The sequence below is a fragment of the Diceros bicornis genome, chromosome 19 (assembly GCF_020826845.1).
Source record: "Diceros bicornis minor isolate mBicDic1 chromosome 19, mDicBic1.mat.cur, whole genome shotgun sequence".
Lineage (NCBI taxonomy): Eukaryota > Metazoa > Chordata > Mammalia > Perissodactyla > Rhinocerotidae > Diceros > Diceros bicornis.
In genome coordinates, this window is record NC_080758.1 from 37,002,577 (window position 1) to 37,027,230 (window position 24,654).

The 24,654-nt window shown below is 38.7% G+C and overlaps 1 protein-coding gene across 7 annotated transcripts in view; it reads left to right on the forward strand.

Annotated features, from left to right (window-relative positions):
- The window catches only part of PLCB4 (phospholipase C beta 4), a 396,094-nt gene that overhangs the window by 314,432 nt on the left and 57,008 nt on the right, over window positions 1-24,654 (forward strand). For all 7 annotated transcript variants that reach the window (XM_058563196.1, XM_058563198.1, XM_058563200.1 and 4 more), the window contains 9 exons: window positions 3,016-3,116; window positions 6,034-6,069; window positions 8,163-8,304; window positions 8,962-9,046; window positions 9,394-9,518; window positions 11,454-11,505; window positions 18,752-18,854; window positions 20,821-20,985; window positions 23,679-23,883. In XM_058563196.1, coding sequence (XP_058419179.1) covers window positions 3,016-3,116; window positions 6,034-6,069; window positions 8,163-8,304; window positions 8,962-9,046; window positions 9,394-9,518; window positions 11,454-11,505; window positions 18,752-18,854; window positions 20,821-20,985; window positions 23,679-23,883 — 1,014 coding nt within the window. The remainder of the gene's footprint in view (window positions 1-3,015; window positions 3,117-6,033; window positions 6,070-8,162; window positions 8,305-8,961; window positions 9,047-9,393; window positions 9,519-11,453; window positions 11,506-18,751; window positions 18,855-20,820; window positions 20,986-23,678; window positions 23,884-24,654) is intronic.

Genomic DNA, 24,654 nt, shown 5'->3' on the forward strand with positions numbered 1-24,654 from the left:
ATTGTTGTACCAACTGTGGATTAAGCAATTTGTGTCACTGTGTTATCTAATCTTTATACAGCCCAAAGAAATAGATATTATTACACTCTTTTCTCAGATGAGGAAGCTGCAGCTTAGAGAGGTAATGTATTTCGCACATGATCCCACAGCTGGCGAACAGTGGCACTAAGATTCAACCGCTGAATTGCCTTGACCCCAGGGTCAAGACCTTTTGTACCTTACAGTACTGCCTTTCTAATATTAGTGAATATGAAGAGGACACAAATGTACAAAATGGTTGTTAAAAATATTTTTTTAAAAAAATGAGAAAATATAACTAGTAAAAGTCAAAGATGTGAAATTTCCTGAACACACACATTAATCTAAAATGAGGGTCAGTATGATTCCACTTATCATCCTTAAGGGTACTTTCCCAACTTTTATGCATTTGTTAATTATCCCCACAGACAAAAAATATTTGCCTCTAGTGGCTCCCATGTTATTTCAAAATGTATTTGAGATTTTGATTAAATTATAACAGAAATAATCATGTGGGATAGCATACTTGTAGGAAAGTTGCTGAGAGGACAGAATCATCCACTTGAATTTCTCTTTAAGGGCATAGAGGTTTCTGCTATACCAGTTATATATATATATATGATTCTTAGGTTCCCTCAGTAATACTTGGCTTCAGTTCTGGTCAACCAGTTGACTGTAATTACTCTGGCGTCACAGTGTGATCCTACTATACATGAGTGACTAGAGTCTCTAATTTAAATACTTCAAGACAGCAGTCAAGAGGAAACCAAGCATGGTTCAAGAGGGCAGGTCTGCCTGGAGGCTGTAGAAAATAGAAAAGGCTCTCAGTCAGTGATAGCGTGTGCCCATTCCTTAGCTGGATTTAGATTCATAAGGACACCTGGCTCCCAGGACTGTGAGACAAGCAATGGGGAATACCAAAATCGTATGTGGTTGTGGGTGTGTCTGTGTATACTCGCACACTTGAGATGGTAACATTCATTCATACAACTCTTTTAAAGTAGTTATTAAGTCTCTACCACTTGTATGGGACACATCCTTTGACTTCAAGTAGTTCATATCTGGCTGGGCAGGTTAGACTAGAAATAGAGGAAATGGAAATTTAATAGTGGGAAGTTTCGAAATCTTGGTTACAGACTGTAGGTCGTGAAAGCCCAGTGTCACCTTAAGAGCATTGTGCTAAGAACCTGGAGAAATCTAGGTCTGTATCTTATTCTGTGACCTTGGACTTGTAAATCATATCTCTGAGTCTATTTCCTCATCTGTAAAGTGAAGACACTGGACTAGATTATTTTAAGACCTATTCTAGCTCCTCAAATCCTTTTTTTGCTGCCCCAGTGTCTGTATGACCTACTTTTTTGTAAATCATCTGCCTCCAGAATATCCCCTCATCAGAATATCAATATCCAGAAGAGGAGAGTGTCTGTCTTCCTCATCTCACCTTCTTCCCAAGCCTAGAATAGAACTTTGCAAAAAGTAATCCCTCAAGAAATTCCAAATCCAAGATACCATTAATTGAAAGACACCACTATTTTTTATTATGACTAAGAAAGAAAAATGCTTCCAATTAATTGTAAAATGCCATCGATTGAAGAACACATTGCAACATCAGAAATACCAAAATGTGAAAAAAATTGCATCTTAGAATCAGTGAAATTTTCTCGTTTACTCCTGTTCTTGCATTCTCCTTTGCACATTTAAAAAATACTCTTAAAAAAATATCTCTTAATTCTTTTAGATCTGCTCACCTCCCTTGTGAGTCCATACTCATAAATTATTTCACTTTTTTTTTTTTTTTGGGTGAGGAAGATTAGCCCTGAGCTAACATCTGTTGCCAATCCTCCTCTTTTTGCTGAGGAAGATTGGGCCTGGGCTAACATCGGTGCCCATCTTCCTCTACTTTATATGTGGGACATCTGCCACAGCATGGCTTGATAAGTGGTGTGTAGGTCTGCAGCTGGGATCTGAACCTGGGAACCCCAGGCCACTGAAGCAGAGCGGGTGAACGTAACCACTACACCACCAGGCTGACTCCCTATTTCACTGTTTTTTTTTTTTTTTTTACAATAAGCATCCCTTATGCCCTGTGTTGTGACAGTGTAGATTTGTGTTGGCCTGGTCCAGAGGCTGATGGGTTTTTCCTGATCCTGGCTAGTTTTTAGGCAAATTCATTACCTGGGAGCTCCTGCAGAATGGGGATTATGGAAATCCAGATCTCACACCAACATGTGGCTCATTTTCCAATGAGTGATCCTTTTTCCACCAACAGCCTTGGTGAATACCAGAGTTCTTGTCACTTTCTTGGACTGGACCAGTGGACTGAGTGCTTCTGGCCTCCTCTCACAGCGTACGCCATGCTCCTGGGGCACTCACTTTATTGAGCACCCGCTTCCAGCTCCCCTCCTAGCATAAGCCCAAGGAATGATTTCAGAATCTTTAAACCTAAGCCAAGTTTGACAAATAGTTTACAAGAGCAGAACAATCCTTCTGAGCTCTTTCATTTTTATATCACACCACTCCAGGCCACAAATCAGTAGGCCCATAAAATTCACATTTTAGTCTCTTTTTCAAAATTATTAAATGTATTTTCCTTCTCTTGTATCTTCTTCTTACTTTCTCTAGGTGTCATGGAAGGTCAAAATACCCTTCTGTGAGTCACAGATATTCCTGAGGTGTTTGAGGCTTTAATTTTTAGGGTTAGTGTACTGGGATGGAAGTAATCATTCACTTCAGAAAAATTTATTAAGCGTCAAGCACGTCAAAAACCATGCTAGATGCAGGAGAAATAATAAATAACAAAACGTGCTCCTTGACCTTGAATAGGTAAGAGTTAGTGAGAGTTTCATTTGAAAAACATTTGCATATTTATTTGTTCCCATTTTCATTTAAGCGTCCTTCTCCTCTGAAAGTGCTCATGTTCTACCCAGGATTATGGAGAAGGTCTGACTGCTTGGTGGTAATTTGTCTTCATGGGTTTTTCTTTTGTCTTCCATGCAGCTGACCAAGAGGAGGAAGCTCACCCTGAATACAAATTTGGACATGAACTTTCTGCTGATGACTTAGGTCACAAGGAAGCTGTTGCAAATAGTGTCAAGAAGGTCAGAGTCTTGTTGTCCCTTTTCTTTCCTGACTCTCAAGAGGTAGCGGCTATTAGTTATGAAATTATAGAAAAGTGACAACCACAAGAGAAGAAAGTAGCCTGTAATTCCCCTTCTAAATTGGGTGACCAGAATCAATATCTGAACTCAAGACATGCACAATATTAGAAAGGACATTTGAATTACTCACTAGTCATGTCCAGTGTTAACTACTACCCATTTGGCCCGTGTCCTTTAAATGCTATCATGTATTGCATTATTATAGGCGAGTGGGGAGACGACAGACCAGTCGCAGAGGTTAACCTGTTGAAATCATCAGAGAAATGACTCCTGATCATCCCAGTCAAGCCCTCATTAGAAAACCAGTCCTACTAGTTAGGTAGCTCATCTCCCTCCTAATGCAGAGTGAGCATAAAAGTTTTTCTATCCATCCAACCATTCAGCCTAGAAAAATAGGTATTGTGTACCTACTGTGTGCCAGGCACATTCTAGGCCATAACAACCCAGAAGGGTCAAAACACACTTGCTTTCTGCCCTCATGGAACTTATAGTCTGATGGGAGTTTGTGAGAATGAAGTGGGAAGCAGACAACAAACAAGGAAACAGTCAAATAATTACATAATTACAATTTGTGATAAGTGCTATTATGAAACTACAAATGAGTGCTAAAATGGAAAATAATGAGAATAGTGAGGTGGAGGGAATAAGGACACCAGAACCCTAAGGGTAAATAAGAGCCAGCCATGCACAGAAATAGAGGAATAACTTTCTCTGTGGAGGGACCACAGCAGTGACCACAAAAAGACAGTGTGAACAGAGTGGACTGAGTGAGGGCAGGGGAGAGTGAAGCAAGATGAGATTGGACAGGCAAGTGGGAACTAGATGATGCAGGATTTGGAAGACTGCTATGAGAAACTCAAATGTTAATTTAAGTGAATTGAAAATTAAAGAAGGGAGCAATGTAGCCTGATAGGAGTTTTTGAAAATCACTACGGTTACCATATGGAGACTAGTTTAGAAGGAGGCAAGAGTGGACACAGGAAAAGCAGTTAGGCTAGGCTGTTGCATGAGGCCAGACCCCAGAGGGTTAAATTGGACAGTGGAAACAGAGAGGACTGAGTGCATTCAAGATCTATTGAGGAAGCAAAGATGATTCAACTTGCTGATGGATTGAATGTGGGGAAGTGCGGGAGAGAGGAAGCAAGATGACTCTCTAGGGTCCATGTTTCAGATACTGGGTAGACAGTGGGGAACACTGGAAGAAAAAGGACTCAAGAGTTTCACATGGGACAGGCTGTTTGAGGCCTGTGAGATACTCAAGGGTTGATCCCACCTAGGTGTTTATATGGCATTGACATCTGACTCTCTGGGTTCATTTCCTAACATGTAACCTTGGGTAAGTTATTTAATTTCTCAGTGCCTTGGTTTCCTCATCTGCAAAATGAGGGTAATACCTCTTATTTCACTGGCCCATTATGAAGAGTGAATGGGTTTAGGTTATGTAAAGAGCCTAGAATGGTGCCTGGCACATGGTGACTCCCATATTATCATCTTTTTCATCTCCACCATTGTCATAATCATCATCACCTGTGTCTAGAACCAGATGAGAGTTTGGGCTAGACATATAAATTGGGAGTTCAGGAGATAGTATTTGAAGCCATGGAAATAAAGGAGATGATCTACGTGAAGAGGCAGAAAAAAAGGCCCAGGTGGAGCCCTGGTTAAAGGTAGGCTTACAGGAGAGGGACTAGAAAAGAAGAGCAAGGTATGGCCAGAGAAGTAGGAGGGAAATCAGGTCAAGACCAAGGAAGCCAGGAGAACAGTAGTAGGAGAAAGACAAAGTGGTTGATTTTTCCCCTCAGCTTTATTGAGATGTAATTGACATACAATATTGTGTAAGTTTAAGGTGTACAATGTGATGACTTGATACACGTATACCTTGTGAAATGATTACCACAATAAGGTTAGTTAGCACATCCATCACCTCACGTAATTCCTTTTTTTTTTTTTTTTTTGTAGTGAGAACATTTAGGTGCTCCCTTAGCACCTTTCAAATATACAATACAGTGTAGTCACCGGACTGTGTAATAGGCTGGAGGCTAAAGGGAACCTGAAGAGTCAGGGAGTATTATTTTTAAAAGGAATGAATCTACAGTGTGTTTGCAAACTGTTGGGAATGGTGCAATAGAGAGGGAGAGACGAGTCTTGCAGGAGGGAGAGAGGATAACTGCCTGTGAATTCCTTGAACAGGTGAGAGTGGATGGGATCATGGTGATGTGAGGGTGTGGTCTTTGATGGGAGCAGGGATACTTAATTATTGAAGACGGTAGATGATGATGTAGGTGTGTATACGTTTGATGGTAGGAAAATGGGAGAGTATTTGATCAGCAAAGCCAAAGGCGTACTGTCATTACACCGTATCTTTTCTGATATAGAGAATTGCAACTACATTGAGACTATTGGATGCCTACTAAGACTCAGTGCTTACTTCTATGTCTTACCACCTAAAGCCTTGATCAGGACCCAGACATGAGTGTGGAATTGCTGAAGAATAAGCCTTCATGCTTGCTGCCCTTTACATATCAAGGGAGGTGGCCACATTGATTATTTCCCAAGCCCCATGACTAAATCACTAATTAAATCAGTATAAGGGAGCATCTAAATAGGCGAAGACTATCAACAAAGGAGGGAGATAGCATTAAGATTTGCTTTTCTGGTGTATAAGACAGTTAAGCCATTGATTTTTTCAGTATTTGCTTTTATCCATGGCTTTATGTTATCAATAATTTCCCATCTTAACATATAAATAGAATAACAAATTCACATATATTGTTTAATATTTACATATGCATGGTTAGTAAATTTGGAATTTTCCCTTTTAGAGAAGTCAACTAATTATTTTATTTCTCTGATTTAGGCTTCAGATGACCTTGAACATGAAAACAATAAAAAGGTAATAAAATAATTTCCCTGTGCATTTTTCTTTCAGTATGAGACACCATATGTGGCCCTCTAATATTGAACATTTTGTACTAAGTTGTTTATCTGTCTTCCCCCCACCCATGGAATGTGTCAAGCTTGTAATATTTACATACTTTATGCATCTAATTATAAAAGTCTTCAAAAGAAAGAATTAATCACAGTGATGAAATGATTAAATCCTGGTAAAATTACAGAAGTAGGGCAGGTGAATAAGTTGTTTCCTAAAAGTAGGTGTTTAGCACAGGAAGGCATTTTCTTAGTTGGAATTAGAGATTTCATTCTTGGAATAGGAGTACATAATCCTCAACACATTGAATTTGAGAATAAAAATGACTGAATAGGTCTTCAAATTGATATTATAGTGAAATAGAAAGGTGATCTTTGTTCCGACTACATTGGCCTTCTGAAAGATCGTTAGTTAATTTCACATTGCTTACATTCTCAAAGTTGTATTTGACATTATTAGATATTGACTATATTGTTAGGAAAGGAACGTTACACTTTTAGTTTCTTTTATCCTCTTCAAAGGTCTTCATGATGTCAAAGTGGTTTTGATTAGTAAATGTATATGGTTTATTACAGGTGTGAGACTGACGGCCGTCACAGGCAGATATTGGCTTTGTAATTTGATTTCCATACTTCAGAGCTTCAGAAAATACTATCTTTCTGTCTTTGGGGTCTTATCTTATTTGGAGTGAGACCCTATCTTCTTACTGTCTAACTATAAAGTTTGGAATAAATATGGATAAGTCTGATCTCAGTCCTCTCCCATGATGTTTGTGAAATTCTCTTCTACTAAAATTTCCTAAGGTAATGGAGCCAGCAAAGCACAGGTTGACATTTGGTCACTGCTGCTTATTAGCTAAGCAGCTATGACCGAGTTATTTTAATCCTCAAGGCCTCCGTCTTCTCATGTGGCCAATGAGTAGGATTCTAATCCTTACTGCACATGATTACTGAGAGTAATGAGGTTGTATATGCAAGGATTCAGCCTGCTGCCCAGTGCATGGTACTGGTGTTACTTATTATCATTAAACGCACAAGAAAGGAATCTGACATGGCCTCTGCCCTTATTCGTGGATTCAGGACATATAAAGAAATGATTTTTTGAAAAAACAAATTACATTATTTGATTATTTCTCAGGCTTTTATCTCAGGCTAAATCAGCCTGATGATGATTTAGAATGCTCAGATTGTTAAGTCATCAGATAAACAGTCTGACCATTTTTTTAACTAATGAATCGATTCACGTGACCAAGCAGTTTATCCACTTGGATTCAATCTATGCAGGAAATTTAGCTTTTCAAAGTTCTCAAGAAAATGTTGATCACTTTTGAGGTGTTTATTTTTGTTGTTGTTATTTCTTTTACCAAGAAATAAGCGAAAATAATTTTTCTTTTTTCCTCCACGCAAAATAATGCAATTTCACTGTGTCCTATGTGTTGTTATCAGATTATTTTAAGAATAAACTTTTTTTAATACTATAAACTACTTATTATGTGGCTTAAATTCTAGAGCAGTTTAAGCAAAGTATCGTCCCCAGATTAGTGGCATCATTAGCACTTGGGAGCTAGTTAGAAATACAAATTCTTGAGCTTACTCCAGACTCATTTCATCAGAAAGTGTGAGGGTGGGGCCCAGGAATCTGTCTTAACAAGCCCTCCAGGTGATTCTAATGCACACTCAAGTTGGAGAGTCACTGTTTTTGACTTTGTGCCTCCATTTGTGAAAATATAAATGATAATACCTGCTATAGATATTTCAGAACATTGCTGTGAACCTCAATATAGTTTCTTGAATATTTTAAAGTCCTTCAAAAATCTAGAAAATGTCCAAAAAATATAAGATAAGCCTAACATTTTATTAACTTCCTTTGCATTATTTGAAGCTACAATAGACATTCACTTTTAAAATTATCCTTTAGCATCATTGAGAAAGAAAAGGGCCGTTATCTTTCAATTTGTGTGTGTGCAAATGATTCTTTAGTGAGGAAGTCTATGTAGCATGAATCGGGGAGCCCGGCTGAAGTCGTTGACATGCCTGTTCCCTTCACTGTGCTTGTAGGGCCTGGTTACTGTAGAAGATGAGCAGGCGTGGATGGCATCCTATAAATATGTAGGTGCCACCACTAACATCCATCCGTATCTGTCCACAATGATCAACTATGCACAGCCTGTAAAGTTTCAAGGTTTCCATGTCGCTGAAGGTAACCCGACAGGTTAAATGCTGTTGCCTTTTTTGTCTGCTTTTCTGTTGTTATGCTTATGAGCTCTGATCTGACTTGTTGTGTTACCATTTTCTGTGGGCATGAAGCTGTTCACCTCACCTTATTTTTGTTTTACAGAGCATGTAACCACGTGTTTCTGGCATGCGGTAGCATTGCATTGTCGTTCCCTCCATCATCCACAGGGTGGCTCTGAGAGACTGTGGATTTGTTAGCACTCAAAGCCTATATAGCCTCTTGGGTTTTAGATATTCTTTCATTGAGACCTCTTTTAATCAAAAGCTCTTCTCCAAAAATATGTAAAGTATTTTTAAACTTTCCATAATCATTTCTGGGCTGGAGAAGCCATCTTCATCATCATCATCATCATCATCAAATATACATATTTCAGGGGTGGCTTTGTGTGGCAGTTGTTGTATGCATAATTTGTCTAATGACTCCAAATTTAATTCATCACCCTTTTTTTTTTTAAGTTAGCTGTCTCCATCCCCAGGACGTTAATGAAAGTAGGAGCTACTGATAGGATAATGGAACATCTGCCTCCAAAGCCTCATGATTCAGGGTGTAATTATATTTATTGCCTATGTTCCTGTGAGGGTTGATGGGGGTTTCTGAGTGCATCTTTTTGTTTCTTTACAGAACGAAATATTCATTATAACATGTCTTCGTTTAATGAGTCAGTCGGTCTCGGCTACTTGAAGACGCATGCGATTGAATTTGTGAAGTATCCTTGTGTGTTAAGTGGAATGACTGGTTGATGCACTTTTGGTTTGACGGGAGTCTCTAAAATAGATGAATGGTTAATATATAACTGTGGTTGTAGAACTAGTAAAATAATATGTGTGAAAGACCACAGCAGCTGTGAAAATCTGCCCAAATGAGAATTGTTGTTATTATCCACACAGTGAACTGTGGTTTTTCTCTGAAGCATCATTTATAAATATGAAATTTGCTCCCTGTTGTCTACATGTTTATCATTGTTGGTCTAGACCTTTGTTGTTTTAGCTCTTCCTTGTTTATTTATCGCTGCCAGAATATTCTTTTTTCCATTCTCCTTAATAAGTTACACAGTTATAATAAGCGACAAATGAGTCGTATTTACCCCAAGGGAGGCCGAGTTGATTCCAGTAATTACATGCCTCAGATTTTCTGGAACGCTGGCTGCCAGATGGTTTCACTGAACTATCAAACCCCAGGTAGGAACTGATGTCCAGTGACCTCAAATTCCACGAGAACACTTTGACAGGATGGTGCCAAGAGATGCCATCATTTCGCTGTGGGCCTTTTTTAAAGGAAGCAGACATATGGCAAAACAATGTGTTGTTGGATTTATGTAATGGCGAGAAATTAAAAACTCAAAATAGAGCAATAAAACAATGGGAGAAGAGAATATATTTTGATTTTAATTGAATTTCCTTTTGAAAATGCCATGACTAATCTGCTAAACGTTGCCCCCCATTGCAAAATATTTCTAATTTTTCTTCCTTTTGGATCAAACTTATCTTCATTTCCAGAAACAGAATTAAATGAGAAGAATTTGAGTGTCTCTGTACAATAACTATGACTCATTTTTCCTTTGGAAAGTTCCCTTCCCGCTGTTAACACTCAGCAGATGTCAACAACACAGGGGCCCTCACCACAAAGGTGCAGAAGTTATGCAGCAGACTCTGCTAAAATGGTGTGTGAGGAGTTACATTTTCTTAGAGGCAGTAATCTATAACTGGGTCCTCCAAAGCGTACTCAAGGGTGGATTTCCAATATATAATGATTTTTTTCCTGCAAGGAGAGAAGTCAATTTTTATAAATGCATAAGCAAATTTTTTAGTTTTCATGGTTTGCTTGGAAGGTGGGAGAGACCATGCAGAACACTTTGGGAGCTGCAGTGACAGCCGCTGACATACCACTAGGTCTGGTAAAGGATCCTAAGAGCCTAGGATCACAATTGGAAAATACTGGGCTCTATTAGCTTATCTAAAACAGGTGAGAAATATGCCACACAATCTATTCACTTTCTATGTTAATTCCACAGCATGGTCCTTAAAATTGGTAAAACAAAACAAAAGAAAGAACCCTTTTCTTGTTCAGTTCTTTGCTATATAATAGTACCTTCCATGTTTCCCAAAAGGAAAAGGACATTTTCTTTTTCTAGTTCATCCACCCTACTTTGAGAATCTCTATTCTCCTTGCTCCCTGTTATCTAGACTGATTGAAAGTTCCTTTGACTTTCATCCTTTTGGCATGAATGTGAGCTGACGGTATTTCCCACCCCTTGGTAGAGCCTCTCCCATGACCAGAAGCTGGAGTCCAATTGCTACACAGCATCCCCCTGAGTCTTTGCTCTACTAAACTATGACCAGGTACCAGTACAGTCCTAGAGTGTTTCTAGCAGAGGCAAAATAAAACAAAAAGGCACTTATTCACTTAAAAAAGGGGTCAAGTTGTGTTCTCAGTTGTCAGTGAGTCTGTATGGATTAAATGATCCTAAAAGAGTTTATTCACTAGGTCAGCTTATGTTTTATTCCATAATGTTAAGTGTAACCACAACATTTTGAAGAAGGAAAAAATCCATCAGCTTACCCATTTCTTTTGCTGATGGAGAAGAGAGAAAGAAAATTGTGTCCTCCTGCAAGGGAAAAGTCATAAGCCATGCCCTGCCAGTGTAGACCTTACTAGAAGAATTCTCCCTAAGTCACCAGTTTTTACATGATACTTGCCTAGTTTATTTTTGATTCTTTTTAATCAGGTTTTATATTCACATGACCCTACTGGGTATCTCCAGCATACTCTTCCTCTGGGGTCATAAGGCATATCCTCTCCAACTATATCAAGTTGGACATCTGCACTCAACACTAATTGAGCAATCGTATGACTCATCTATTGAATCCAATTTTTAAAGCAATTCTAGCATTATTTTTGTGAAAACACATTTTATCTTTAATTTATATTAAAGATGAGGTCATTTCAACATGAAGAGAGAGTTGTATGCCTTAAACAGACCCAGAAGTACCTTACAGTGTTAAAAAGGACCTTCCAGCCTAGGATCAGTATCTGGTTTCATTGTTTAAAATCACCCCATCATGATCTCTTTGTCCAGGGAGACGCGATGCTAAATTATTTTTGTCTCTTGACAGATTTAGCGATGCAATTGAATCAGGGAAAATTTGAGTATAATGGATCGTGCGGGTGAGTAACGTGATTTAAACTGTTGTCACCGTGTTCCAGAACTCCATACTACAGCTATAATGAAACCCTGTCATTTTTAATTAGGGGCTGCTGAATTTAAGCCGAGTTTGAGGGACGGGATAGAAACAAATGAAATCCCTAAATAGATTGTGTTTGCAAATATACATTCTTCATCTACACCAGTTTTAGGAAGCAGATTTAAAAAAAAAAAAAAATTAGCCACGAGTTAAGTAGTTTATCCTATATAGTTTAATTCTCTTACTATAAATTCAACAGTGAAGGTTTTAATAGCTACAGCAGATAAGGATCCCTGCTCACTTGGGCGTGAACTGGAGACATAGACATTGAATATAGGTATTTTACCTGGGATGAGTAGAGGACTGAAGTTGGTTTAATATATAATGAAGTTACAGTTGTCAAGTTGAATTTAAAAAGCTAAGGAAGAAAGCTCTATCCTGTTGTCATTCTTTTGCATGTCTTGTAAATAACATAAAAAAAGATGCTATGAATGTTGTTCTAGTTTACTTAAATAGCACTCTTTCAAGTCCGTGAACTGAGGGGTGAAATAGGAAACGTTAATTCCACTGAAACGCTGAAGGTTTCAATGAAAATATGAAGTTGAAATTATATAGAGATGGAAAAAGACTTTGTGGCCATTTTTTCTTTATGTATCTGTTCCTAAGCAGCACTTCTGGTAAATAATCCCAAACCACCATGCAAAGACCCCTAAATGAATGGGACAGAGTACCATCCCATCCCATCATGCTGTTCTCAGGAAGCTCTTGGCCTCCCTGCTTTAATATCTGATTTTCGTCACTAAGAACAGCCAGTCCAGATAAAATTTTTTAGCAGTCGTGGGTTCAAAGTGCACACTGCCACCTCTTCCTGCCTGCCAGATGGTTCTCTGCCAGTGTACCTACACACACGGGTGACAACGGTCCCGTTACCCGAGTCACCCACCACACACACAGCTGGAGCATGCACTGTATTTTCCTCTGCTGTGTGTTTTGAAAGAAATAAAAAATGTACACCTTAAACTAATACAATGTTATATGTCAATTATATCTCAGTAAAACTGGGGAAAAAAAGAAAAATTACGTAGTTTGAAAGAAAACAGCTAAATACACATTTCAGAATTTTTTTAAAGCTGTTTTGTTATTGAATGCAAGGTGTTTATAACCAGGAGATCGTGCACGTAAATTGATGGATGGACCCCCAGAGGTGGGCTGAGGCAGTAAGGACCCGGGGACAGCTGTGGGGTAGAGATAAAAGCCCTCGGCTCGAGTCTGAAGCCACGGTTTGAGCCCCAGCTCCTCGGCGTGCTAGCCTTGTTGCCCTGGGCAGGTGTGTTAGACGCTGACCCTTGATTTTCTGCTTGATAAAATGAAGACAATAACACCTCTCACTCGGATTTGTTGTGATACCTCAGTAAGGATGAACGTGAGTGTATATGAATGAAAGTACTTCCTGAACTGCAAATTTCTGTGGACAAGTGAGGTTTACAAAAAGCTTAAGACCTTATGGGCGATCACACAGAGACCAAGCAAGGTCAAATGAGCGCTCTGTTCTAACCAGGCCTTTAAGGAGCCCGGGGAGGCAGCCACAGCCCCCATGGTTCATACCAGTCACATCAGGCCTGGCTGTGCTCCCTCCTCTGCATCTTCCCCGTGGCCCAGTGATGCTAACGGAGTTTTCCACTCTTGCCCCAGCAGCCCGATGGCTGGTACTGATGCAGGGAGGGAAATTGTTTCCAGATAAAAGAGGCCCCAGCAGGAGTTGTGTGCATTCGTTAACATTTCTTTTCAGGAGTTTCTGTTTTGTCATAGTTCACATGTTCAGCGTCTTATTTTCTGGCCCAATGTTTATTTTAAAATTCGTTCACAAACAAGGACAGTGCTACTTTAGCCTGAATTCTGTGCTGGTGTGTTTGAGATGATGTGACCAAAGGCCTAAGTCCCACCAGAGGGACTAAAAAATGTGGTTGTTCAGTGGGGCAGCCCAACTGTAAGAGACATTGACAGTATTATTCAGTCTTGTGTCCCCCCTCTTCCTTTTCCCCACACTCAGCCTGGAGACAAAGGTTGTCACCGATGGGGGAAGGAGAAGAAATCTTTCTCACCTGTGTGCTCTGTGCCCCTCAGTGACGGAGGAGTCGTAGCTGGTGGATATGGGGCTAGCCACGCAGGACACGTTTCCACGGAGCAAGGGCATCCAGGGTGCTCTGTGGCTTTCACCGCATTGCCCTGGTCCCACACACCTGCGGGAGCTTTTTAAAAAATCCTGTGGGCTGTGTCTGAGAGCTGCGTTTCTATAGAGGCGTTCTGTACCTCTTAGGCCTGCTGTGGCGAACAACAGCTGTTTTATATAGAACATCAGTGTGCAGAGCACATGTACACCCCCTGAATCTAGCAACAGTAACAAATATCTGGGAATCCTTGTCTGCCCTGTGGGCCAGTCTTTTTGGGAGATCGTGCCGTTGACCCAGTAAGTGTGATTTTCACCAGGAAAGTGAGCAGTAGTTTATAACAGGCTTGTTTTTAAAGATGGAAAAATGGGAGGCGTTTCTATAATTCCTAAGGAAACAAAATAGAGCAAATTAATTTCTCAAGTCTTTTCAGGCTTTCAGAGGAAATTAGATAATTGATATCAAAATAGTTTGACGTTTTCTGATTCAAAGATGCATGCTTTTTATATAACTTTCTCAAATTGGAACATGTCTTAAAATCCAGGCATCTTAGTTAGAATCAGGAGCCATTTTGCTTTCTTACTGGTAAATAAAGTAATGAGATGTTGAACACTTGATGGCATCTTACGGTTGATGAAATGCGATATATTCCTTATGACTTGATCCTCTGATTCTTATGGCTCCTGTCTACACACCTAGGTGAAGGCCCTTCTTCTCTCCCTCCCTTGCCTTCTGAGGCCCTACAAGGTTCGCTTGAATCCCTCCACTTGCCACTGGCTTTGGCTTTTGCCGATGTCCACCACACAGACCTGGGTGCTTGGAATGAATTCATTTCCTGTACCAAAAAAGACCACGCAGGACCAGCTACATAGTTTGTGGGGCCCAATGCAAAAACGAAGGCCTCCTTGTTCACAATTTATTAAGAATTTCAAGACAGTGGCTGCAGAGTATTAGATCAAGCAAGGAGCTTTTCTAAGCTTGCAGTCCTATACGACTGCACAGGTCCCACACCCATAAAGCCAGCTCTGGCGCTGGGCTCTGGCTTCAGCCTCCCCGTCAATTCCTGGAGTCCCTGGACCTGCACAGCCTTCCGCGCTGTGAGTGGCAGCCTCTGCTGCATCCACAGGCCACCTCAGGCCCAGAACAGACACTCGTTCAAGACAAGTTGGCTAAGTGTCAGCCCCAGGCCAGGGCTTGCCTTGTGCTCCTGTCAAACTTCTACATGTTCTCTTTTATTTTTTAAGTATATAAAATGAACACATTACACTGAAGGCTTCCTGCTTTGGAGAATTGGACTTAGGTTTCTTGCCCTTTTCCTTTGGCATTTCTTATTTTAGATCAATTCACTCTTTCGCAGTTTAGTTTTATTCTAAGCACATATAAAAGCAGGGAATGCAGAATGTTGTTGGCACCACGACATCATCAATATCACATCTCTCCATTTTTGGTGAGAAGGGGCTCCTGACCCTTCAGAAATGACTGAGGGGACTGGGGAACACTGAATCTCTGGACAGCCACTGCTCAAGACTGGAAAGATGACTACAGTGCTATATGGATCCCAGAGTCCCCACCTTTCTCAGGAGACAGAATCCCTCATTTCCCACAGCTGGAATCCAAATGCTACCCCTTTTGTGAAAGCCAGAACCGTCATCTGTTACCTCCCCTTGCAGCCGATGACTGATACTTTGCCAGACCAAGCTGGTAGGCTTCCCTTGAAGAAGTGTGTGTAGTACTGTCATGACTCACCTGCTTTCCATCCTCAGTCTTGAGCTTTTGCTGTATCATCATATTTTCCAGTGGCTAACACTAGCCACAAAAAAAGGTCCCACTCTAAAACTCTGTGAATATAGAAAACAATATCTTCTATGCAGTTAGAAAGCTTTTATATAAATCTTTTGGGTTGTGTTCTCTTGGAGACAGGTGAATCTTCAAAATCATCTTTAATATTTGCACAATTCTGTAAACCCTCTATATCCCCAATTTAAAAATCAGTGTTGTCCCTCAGAGGTGCTCTATTAACGACTACATCCAAGTGAAATGTGGGGTTACTTTTTAACGCTTTTTGTTCAGACTTAGACGATAGCAAAGAATGGCAACTTTGTCAAAACCAAAAAACTGTGACTGTAATCTTTAATGAAAAATATCATGCCTCAGGATTCCTTTTGGGTTGATTTTAAAAAATAGTAATAAATTTGACATCATTTAGAGTTGAAATTAGTAAAAGTTATGCTCCTAAGGAATATGAAAGGTTTGATCCCCCCAATTTTGATGCTTTTATATTTAAAAGCAAACCTATAGTTTTGAGGAAAGTGCTTTTATTTTCCTTTATGTACTGCTCATATTAATGTGGAATTTTTCTATCTATGGTTATAGTTATTTATAGCAATAAAAAATACATTTTTTAGAGAGATGAGGTTCTTTGACACAAGTTTCAGGAAAGTTATGGAATCTGGTTGAGATGTGATTTTGTGACTATACCCGGTGGACATAAGGGGCAGACATTATGTAGTTGGGGTCAATTTAAAAACATGTTCATCACCTCAAAAAAGAAAACTCATACCCTTTATCTGTAACCTCCCAATATCCCCAGCCCCGTACCCCAGCCTTAAGCAACCGCTAATCTACTTTCTCTCACTATTTATTTGCCTATTCTGCGCATGTCATATGAATGGATTCATATAATATGTGGTCTCTTATGACTGGCTGCTTTCATTTTGCATAATGTTTTCAAGGTTCACCCGTGTTCTAGCATGTATCAGTACTTTATTTCTTTTTATTGCTGAATAATTTTCCATTGTATGGATATCCCATATATTGTACATCCATTCGTCTGTTGATGGACATCTGAGTTGTTTCTATCTTTTGGTTATTATGAATAATGCTGCTATGGCCATCCATGTACAAGTTTTTGTGTGGACATATGTTTTCACTTTTCTTTCACTTTTCTAAGAGTGGAATTGCTGGGTCATATGGCAACTCTATGTTTAACTGTTTGAGGAACTCCAGACCCATCATTTTACATTCCCACCAGCAAGGTATGAGGGTTCCAATTTCTCCACATCCTGTCAACACTCACTATTTGACTTTTTTATTATAGCCATCCTAGTGTGTGTATAGTAGTATCTCATTGTGGTTCTGATTTACATTTCTCTGAAGACTAATGATATTAAGCATCTTTTCAAGTGCTTATTGGCCACTTATATATCTTATTTGGGGAACTGTCTATTCAGGTCATTTGCCTGTTTTTTAACTGGGTTATTTGTTCTTTATATATTCTATGTACAAGTCTCTTATCAGATATATGATTTGCAAATATTTTTTCCTATTCTTTGGCTTTTCTTTTCACTTTCTTGATAGTATTCTTTGCAGCACAAAAGTTTTTATGATGAAGTCAAGTTTATCTATTTTTTCTCTTGTTGCTTGTGCTTTTGGTGTTGTAGCTAAGAATCCATTGCCAAATCTTAAGTCACAAAGATTTATCCCTATGTTTTCTTCTAAGAGTTTTATAGTTATAGCTTTTACATGTAGGTCTTTGATCCAATTTGAGTTAATTTTTGTTTGTGATGTGACAAAAGGGTCCAATTTTTTTCTTTTGCATGTAGCTGTCCAGTTGTCCTAGCATCATTTGTTTAAAAGACTATTCTTCCCCTCACTGAATGGTCTTGGCATCCTTTTGACCACAGATACCTGAATTTATTTCTGGTCTCCCAGTTCTGTCTCATTGATTTATGTGTCTGTCCTTTTCCTTTTGCCAGTACCACGCTGTTTTGGTTACTGTTGCTTTGTAGAAAGTTTTGAAATTGAGAAATGTAAGACCTCCAACTTTGTTCTTCTTTTTCCAGATTGTTTTGACTATTCTCGGTCCTTGAGTTTCCATATGAATTTTAAAATCATCTTGTCAATTTCTACAAAGAAGCCAGCTGAGATTTTGATAGCGATTGCATTGAATCTATATATCAATTTAGGGAATAGGGCCATCTTAACAATATTTAGTCTTCTGATCCATGAACACAAGGTGTCTTTCCATTTATTTAGATTCTTCTTTAATTTCTTTCAATGATGTTCTTTAGTTTTCAAAGTATATGCGCTCATTTTTTAAAATTTATTCCTAAGTATTTTATTCTTTTTGGTGCTATTATAAATGGAATTGTTTTCTTAATTTCATTTTCAGATTGTTTATTCCTGGTGTATGGGAATAAAATTGATTTTTGTATATTTATTTTATATCTTGCAACTTCACTAAACTCATTTATTAGTTCTGATATCTTTTTAGTGAATTCCTTAGGATTTTCTATGTACAAGATTATTTTACTTCTTTCTAATCTAGATACCTTTTATTTTATTTTCTTGCCTAATTACCCTGGCTAGAAATGGAGAAATAATTATATCTTTATTTTCACCAACCTCTAACTGGAATTTGACATTTCCTTTGATTGTGAATGTAGACAACAATCCACAGTAATGTTAGTGGTACCTGTGACTCTGACACCAGTAAAAATCACAGATATTTTCATATCTCATTATTGTTGTTACAGATCTCTCAAAATATTTTTATGCATATCAGTACTTTGAAACTATGGTAATTGTAAAACTTGCTATTAGATCTCATAATTTAACGCATTAATTAAAACACAATTAATAAAGTAGTAAAATATCCTATATTTTCCGTATTTTGATAACTATAGCTCATATAATTGGTTTTTCATTGTTATTCTTTGTATTTTATTTTATGTATGTAAGAGAAAGTATCTAAAGACGCCCACGGCATAAACAAATTCAAGAGAAGATGATAGTATCAGGAAGTCCTAGATGTCACTGAGTCTGGAATCTAGAGAACATTCTCTCTTCCCTGCTCCTCTTTAGGATTATCAATAGGGACCCTGCCTGTTCTCTTCAATGTGTATTCTTTTTAGTCCTTAGAATCTTCTTCCTAAAAGGCTAGCTCTTAAGTTAGAGATGGGGAAAAAGAAGTATTCAGTGTCTCAAATAGTGATGGTTTTAGTCTTTGTAAAAGCAACTAATAAAAATAAAATAAACTCCTTCTGTGCTTTGTCCCACCAGGTACCTTCTCAAACCAGATTTCATGAGACGGCCTGATCGAACATTTGATCCGTTCTCTGAAACTCCTGTCGATGGGGTTATTGCAGCCACTTGCTCAGTGCAGGTAAGGCTCCTGCTCTGCAAAGAATAGTATAAACATGTAGCTGATGGGCTTGGAAAAGTCTTAAGAAATCACAATTAAAATATTTAATGTCAAGTTGAAAGATCCATATGTCGCCCTCAACTTTGACTTAAAATTCCCCCTTTTTTTCTTGAGATACATTTGTTTTTCACTAGTCAAATTGTTAACTACTTTTAGTGAAAGACATCACATCAAAAAAGTACCTACTAGAGGATGCGGAACAACATGAACTCTCATTCATTGATGGTGACTGCAAAATGGTACAGCCACTTGGGAAGATAGTATAGCGGTTCCTTATAAAACTCAACACACGTTTACCATACAATCCAGCAATAGTACCCTTGAGTATTTACCCAAATGAATTGAAAACCTATGTCCACACTAAAACCTACACAGGATGTTTGTAGCAGCGTTATCATAATTGCCAAAATTTGGAAGCAACTGAGGTGCCCTTCAGTGGGTGAATGGACAAATAAACTGTGGTACATCCAGACAATGGAATCTTATTTAGCACTAAAAAAAATGAGCTGTCAAGTCATGAAAAGATGTGGAGGAAACTTAAATATACATTACCTAAGTGAAAGGTAATGTACATTACCTCACTTCAGAAAAGTGAAAGAAAGAAGCCAATCTGAAAAAGCTACATACTGTATGATTCCAACTATATGACATTCTGGGGAAAAAAAAACTATGGAGACAGTAAAAACGATCAGGGGTTGGGGGAGGGATGAATAGGCAGAACACAGGATTTTAGGGCTGTGAAACTATTCTGTATGATGCTACAATGGTAGATACATGTCATTATATATTTGTCTAGCTCCATAGAATGTACAACACCAAGAGTAAACCCTAATGTAAACTATGGACTTTGGGTGATAATGATGTGTCAATGTAGGTTCATCAGATGTAGATTGTAACAAATGTACCACTGTGATGCAAGATATCTTTAGTAGGAGAGTTTGAGGGGTGGGGACAGGGGTATATGAGAACTCTCTGTACTTTCTGACCAATTTTGCTGTGAACCTAAAACTGCTGTAGAAAACAAAATTTATTAATGAAAAAAAATACCTACTATATGATTCCATTTATACAAAATTCTGGAAAATGCTAACTAATATATAGTGATAGAAAGTAAATCAGTAGTTTCCTCCAATGCAGATGGAGGAAGGGACAGATTATAAAAGGGCACAAAGAAACTTGGGGGGTGATGGAAATGTTGTTGTCTTAATTGTGGTGATAGTTTCGCAGATGTGCTCATATGTCAGAACTGATCTCATTGTACACTTTAAATAGGTACAGTTTATTGTATGTCAGTTATACCTCAAAAAACAATTTCAAAATCATTAGCGATTAGATAATGTGAAAAAAACCTAATAAATGGCTATAGTCATTTGGAAAGTAAATGAAAAAGTCTCTCTATAGCTTTATAATAGATAGAATTTAATGCTGGTCTTTACAAAAAATATCACTGTCATAGCTGACCAGTGTCAATATCAGTAAAGAATAACAGGCACATTTTAGCAATTGCTTTTCTTTCTGTGTGTCTCTTTTCAAGACTCTTAAAAGAATTCAGTAAAAGTATGGCACGGCAGAATTTCGGAGCTATGAAGGGATCTTAGGTCATATTTGAACCCATCACTTCATTTCATAGACGTGACCACTTAGGTGAAATGAAGATTCTGTGGACACTGTTTCTTTGTATTATATGATTTGTGTATATTTCCCTCTTTCTTTTTCTAGACAGTTCTCAAGGTAGAACCTCTGCCTAGAACAGTTTTTTGCATATAGTTGTCATTCAATAATTTTTTAATAAGGAATTATTACATTGTTTTCATAGATAATAAAACTTCTGAAGATGGACAGAGAATTTCTTACTTCCAGATTATTCTTTGCAACTGATGATGACACAGACTTACTTCTCTCTCATCTTATTTCTGTGTTGCTGCAGGTCATATCAGGTCAGTTCTTATCAGACAAGAAAATTGGCACATACGTAGAAGTTGATATGTATGGGTTGCCCACTGACACTATACGTAAGGAATTCCGAACTCGCATGGTGATGAACAACGGACTCAATCCAGTTTACAATGAAGAGTCATTTGTATTTCGGAAGGTAGGACATTTTCAATGTGTCAGAGTCACTCTGCTAACTTGGGAGCCACATTTTAGTGCATAGACACCACATGATATACAGACAATTATTCAATCCAAAGTGTCTTCCTTTTCCCTTCTTCTGTTGGGTAACTTCCGTAGCTGTCATGTGATTGTTGTTGTCCCTGTCTTCCTTTTGGCTCTCCTTTCCTCCTTGGAGGAACCCACCTCCAACATGCCAATGCCCAAGCTCCAGGTTTGCAATCTACTTGGAATGTGTCCTCACTGGTGGACACCATCATACACTGGAGAGTTCTTCCCTGCCCTGGCAGCAACTGGTAACTTGCGCTGTTCCATAAGCCAAGAGGACAGGTAGGGTGTTGCACCCAAAACTAAGGCCGATAAGTGTCCTTGAAAGAGTCAGTTGGTATTGTCCTGTGCCTCCAGAAAGTGTGCTACCTGTTGCTACCCACAGGTTCTGTGCTTCATGTGCTGTTTTTGGTTTTGGGGTTTTTTCCCCCAATACTATGCCTTGATCCTAAGACCAGTCACAGGCGTTCTCTCTAATGATTCAGTTTTTTATCTTGTAGTCATTTTTTCCCGTTGTTTCTCTTTTGTCAATTGAAGATGTATTGAAAAATCCATGCATTGGCAGTACTGTCTCCAAGAATGGCTGTTTTTCTTTCTCACTTGTTCTGTTATCCTGACCAAAATGGTTTCTTGCTTCTTCTTTAGGCACAGGTTTTCCAGGTGTTTCTACCCCATTTGTATGTCATGCAACACAGATAATTGGCTTTTTATGGTAACAAAAATGGGGATTATCAACTTCAGAATAGGCTAACGGGTTTACAGAAACCAGGTTACGGAAAATCAATGTAGTTCAGGGAAATAAGCCATTTTAAAATTTAGACTCTCCCTGTGATGTGAATTCAATTATCCATGCAACCCCCCATTGTCACCTTCTTTTCTACATCAGACTGTAGCATATACAGCTGTGATTTGTCTTTTTTTCTTCCCAAGCTTTTCTAATTTGTTACAGCGGATCTGTTGTCAGTGTGGCCATTGTTCTTTAGCATAATGAATAATCCCTACACACATTTCTAGAAATTCAGAAAGTTGACTTAAAGCATTCTTTGTTTTTGATGAATAAGGAAATATCAAACTTGGTTTTTACATGTAATATTACTGCTCCCAGAAGCAGGATGCCAATTCTGGATCCTTCACTGTTCTTCAGAAGTTAAATTGCCTTTCATTGATACCAAGTCCCTTAACTTTGTTTTCTTTCTTGCTGTTTTGTTCTTTACACTAATCTCACAAGGTAAGTCTCCTTTCCCCACATGAGAAACAAAAGAATGACAGATGTTGGCTGCATTTTAGCTTGATTTCTCCTTTTCTTTCTTTCTTTTTTTTTTTTTTTGCTGAAGAAGATTAGCCCTGAGCTAACATTTGTACCAGTCTTCCTCCACTTTATATGTGGGTCACTGCCATAGCATGGCCAATGAGTAGTATAGGTCCATGCCAGGGATCCAAACCCACTAACCTGGGCTGGCTGAACTTACCCACTATACCATGGTGTCAGCCCCGACTTCTCCTTTTCATCTGCATGAAGTTGGAATTAAATTATAACCTCCAGGCGTAAATGGGCAACCCATTCATTGTCTAGCTTTAGACACAGTACTCAAATCAGCCAAGGTGTCTTGGTTTCTCTTAGCCGATGAAAAGGCTTTCCTGATTAAAAACATTGGATTTTCTTTTGTCATGTTGCTATTCTATGTCTGAATAGGGATTCTTCTATCTGAGCTCAGATTCTATGTCCATTTACTCATTTTGGGGATGACAAGACGTCTTGGATATATATTAATGTTTCTAGCTGCCCTATCTTACTCTATTTAATATCCCAAAATATTTTGTTAAAAACTCAGGAGTACAAGGAAAAGGGAGAATCCAAACTTTTATACATGAGTGTTTCTTCAAAGATACTTTCCATACTCTTAAAAATGGGCGGATGGACCAACCCAGTGGCGTAGCAGTTAAGTTCGCGAGCTCCACTTTGGCGGCCCGGGGTTCACAGGTTCAGATCCCAGGCACGGACTGATGCACCACGTGTCAAGCCGTGCTGTGATGGCATCCCATATAAAACAGAGGAAGATGGGCCCAGATGTTAGGCCAGGGCCCATCTTCCTCAGCAAAAAGATGAGGATTGGCAATGGATGTTAGCTCAGGGCTAATCTTCCTCACAAAAACAAGAAAAAACAGGCAGAGGTAGATGTCGGAAGCAGCCCAGATAGTAGACAGATCACAGATAGTAGACAGATCACAGGATTAGAAGTTAAGAGCCCCGATTCTCATGCCCAATGTCACTGACTATCTTTGAGATTAAGGAAAGTCGCTTGATTTCTCAAGATTTCCATTTGCTCATCCATTACAAGAGTGGGGATGGGGTAGATGACAAAGATTGGGCTAGTCATCTTTCACATCCATTCCATCTAAAATTTTCCATGAGATGATTTCCAGGAAACCTGTTCAATTGTCTTTCTCACTGGCTTGGGCACTGTAGCTTATACAGTATACTTTAGGAATGCAAATTGATCATGGGCTTAGTTTCACCATAAAGAGCATTTAAGAGAAGTATGGTTATGGTCCAGATTCTTAGAGATATGGTTCTTGTGAGTGGCATTCCAAAAATCAAGGAAAAGTACCATTTTTTGTTTACAGGTAATCCTCCCTGACCTGGCAGTCTTGAGAATAGCAGTGTATGATGACAACAACAGGCTGATTGGCCAGAGGATTCTTCCACTGGATGGCCTCCAAGCAGGTTATCGACACATATCTCTTCGCAATGAGGGAAATAAACCATTATCACTGCCAACAATCTTCTGCAATATTGTTCTTAAAACATATGTGCCTGATGGATTTGGGGGTAAGTTAAACATTTGGGTACAGAATGCGATATATATATGAGGTCCTAAATTACAAGATTATAAAATATTTCACTAATGGTTAAAAAAAAGACCTGTTCCTGCCACTGCTGCCAACTCTTATAGCCTCAAAGAAATCAAGAATAAATAGTAACCTCAGATTTCCTTGTAAGAAATAAAAGGTCAAGACTATATTATATTTAAGATTCTTTCTTATTTTAAAATATTATAGTTTTATGTTGTTTATCAATTTTTATAAATATGTTTGTGAAGCATATACATACACCATCATTCAAACGGGAAAAGACATAAATAATGTGGAACTGTAGATATCAACTGGTGTCACTAAAAGATTTAAATTGAACTCACCTATCAACATGCCTGGATTTTCTTCCAAAGCCACAAGAGAGTTCAATTTCACAAAAAAATCTCAGTCATCAGTCCACAGAAGACCACCTTTGGTTTTTACTAAGGTAACCAATGAGAGGAATCAAAAGCTGGACCAAGTCGTAAGATTTTGCTTAAACCCAAACATATTAACTTTTTATAACCCCCACATAAGCCAAGATCATTAAAGGAAAGCAAAGATCCTCTGTATTCCCAGAATCTGTTGAGCCATAAGGAAACACTAGAGAGTGATTGTGTCAAATTAACCAAGGGTTCAAATTCTACCCCTCCACCACTGGCTAGGTGACCTTGGGACAGTGACATAACCTCTCAAGCCCCTCATTTCCTGGCCCTCACAGTATTCTTGTGAAGTGATCATCATTACA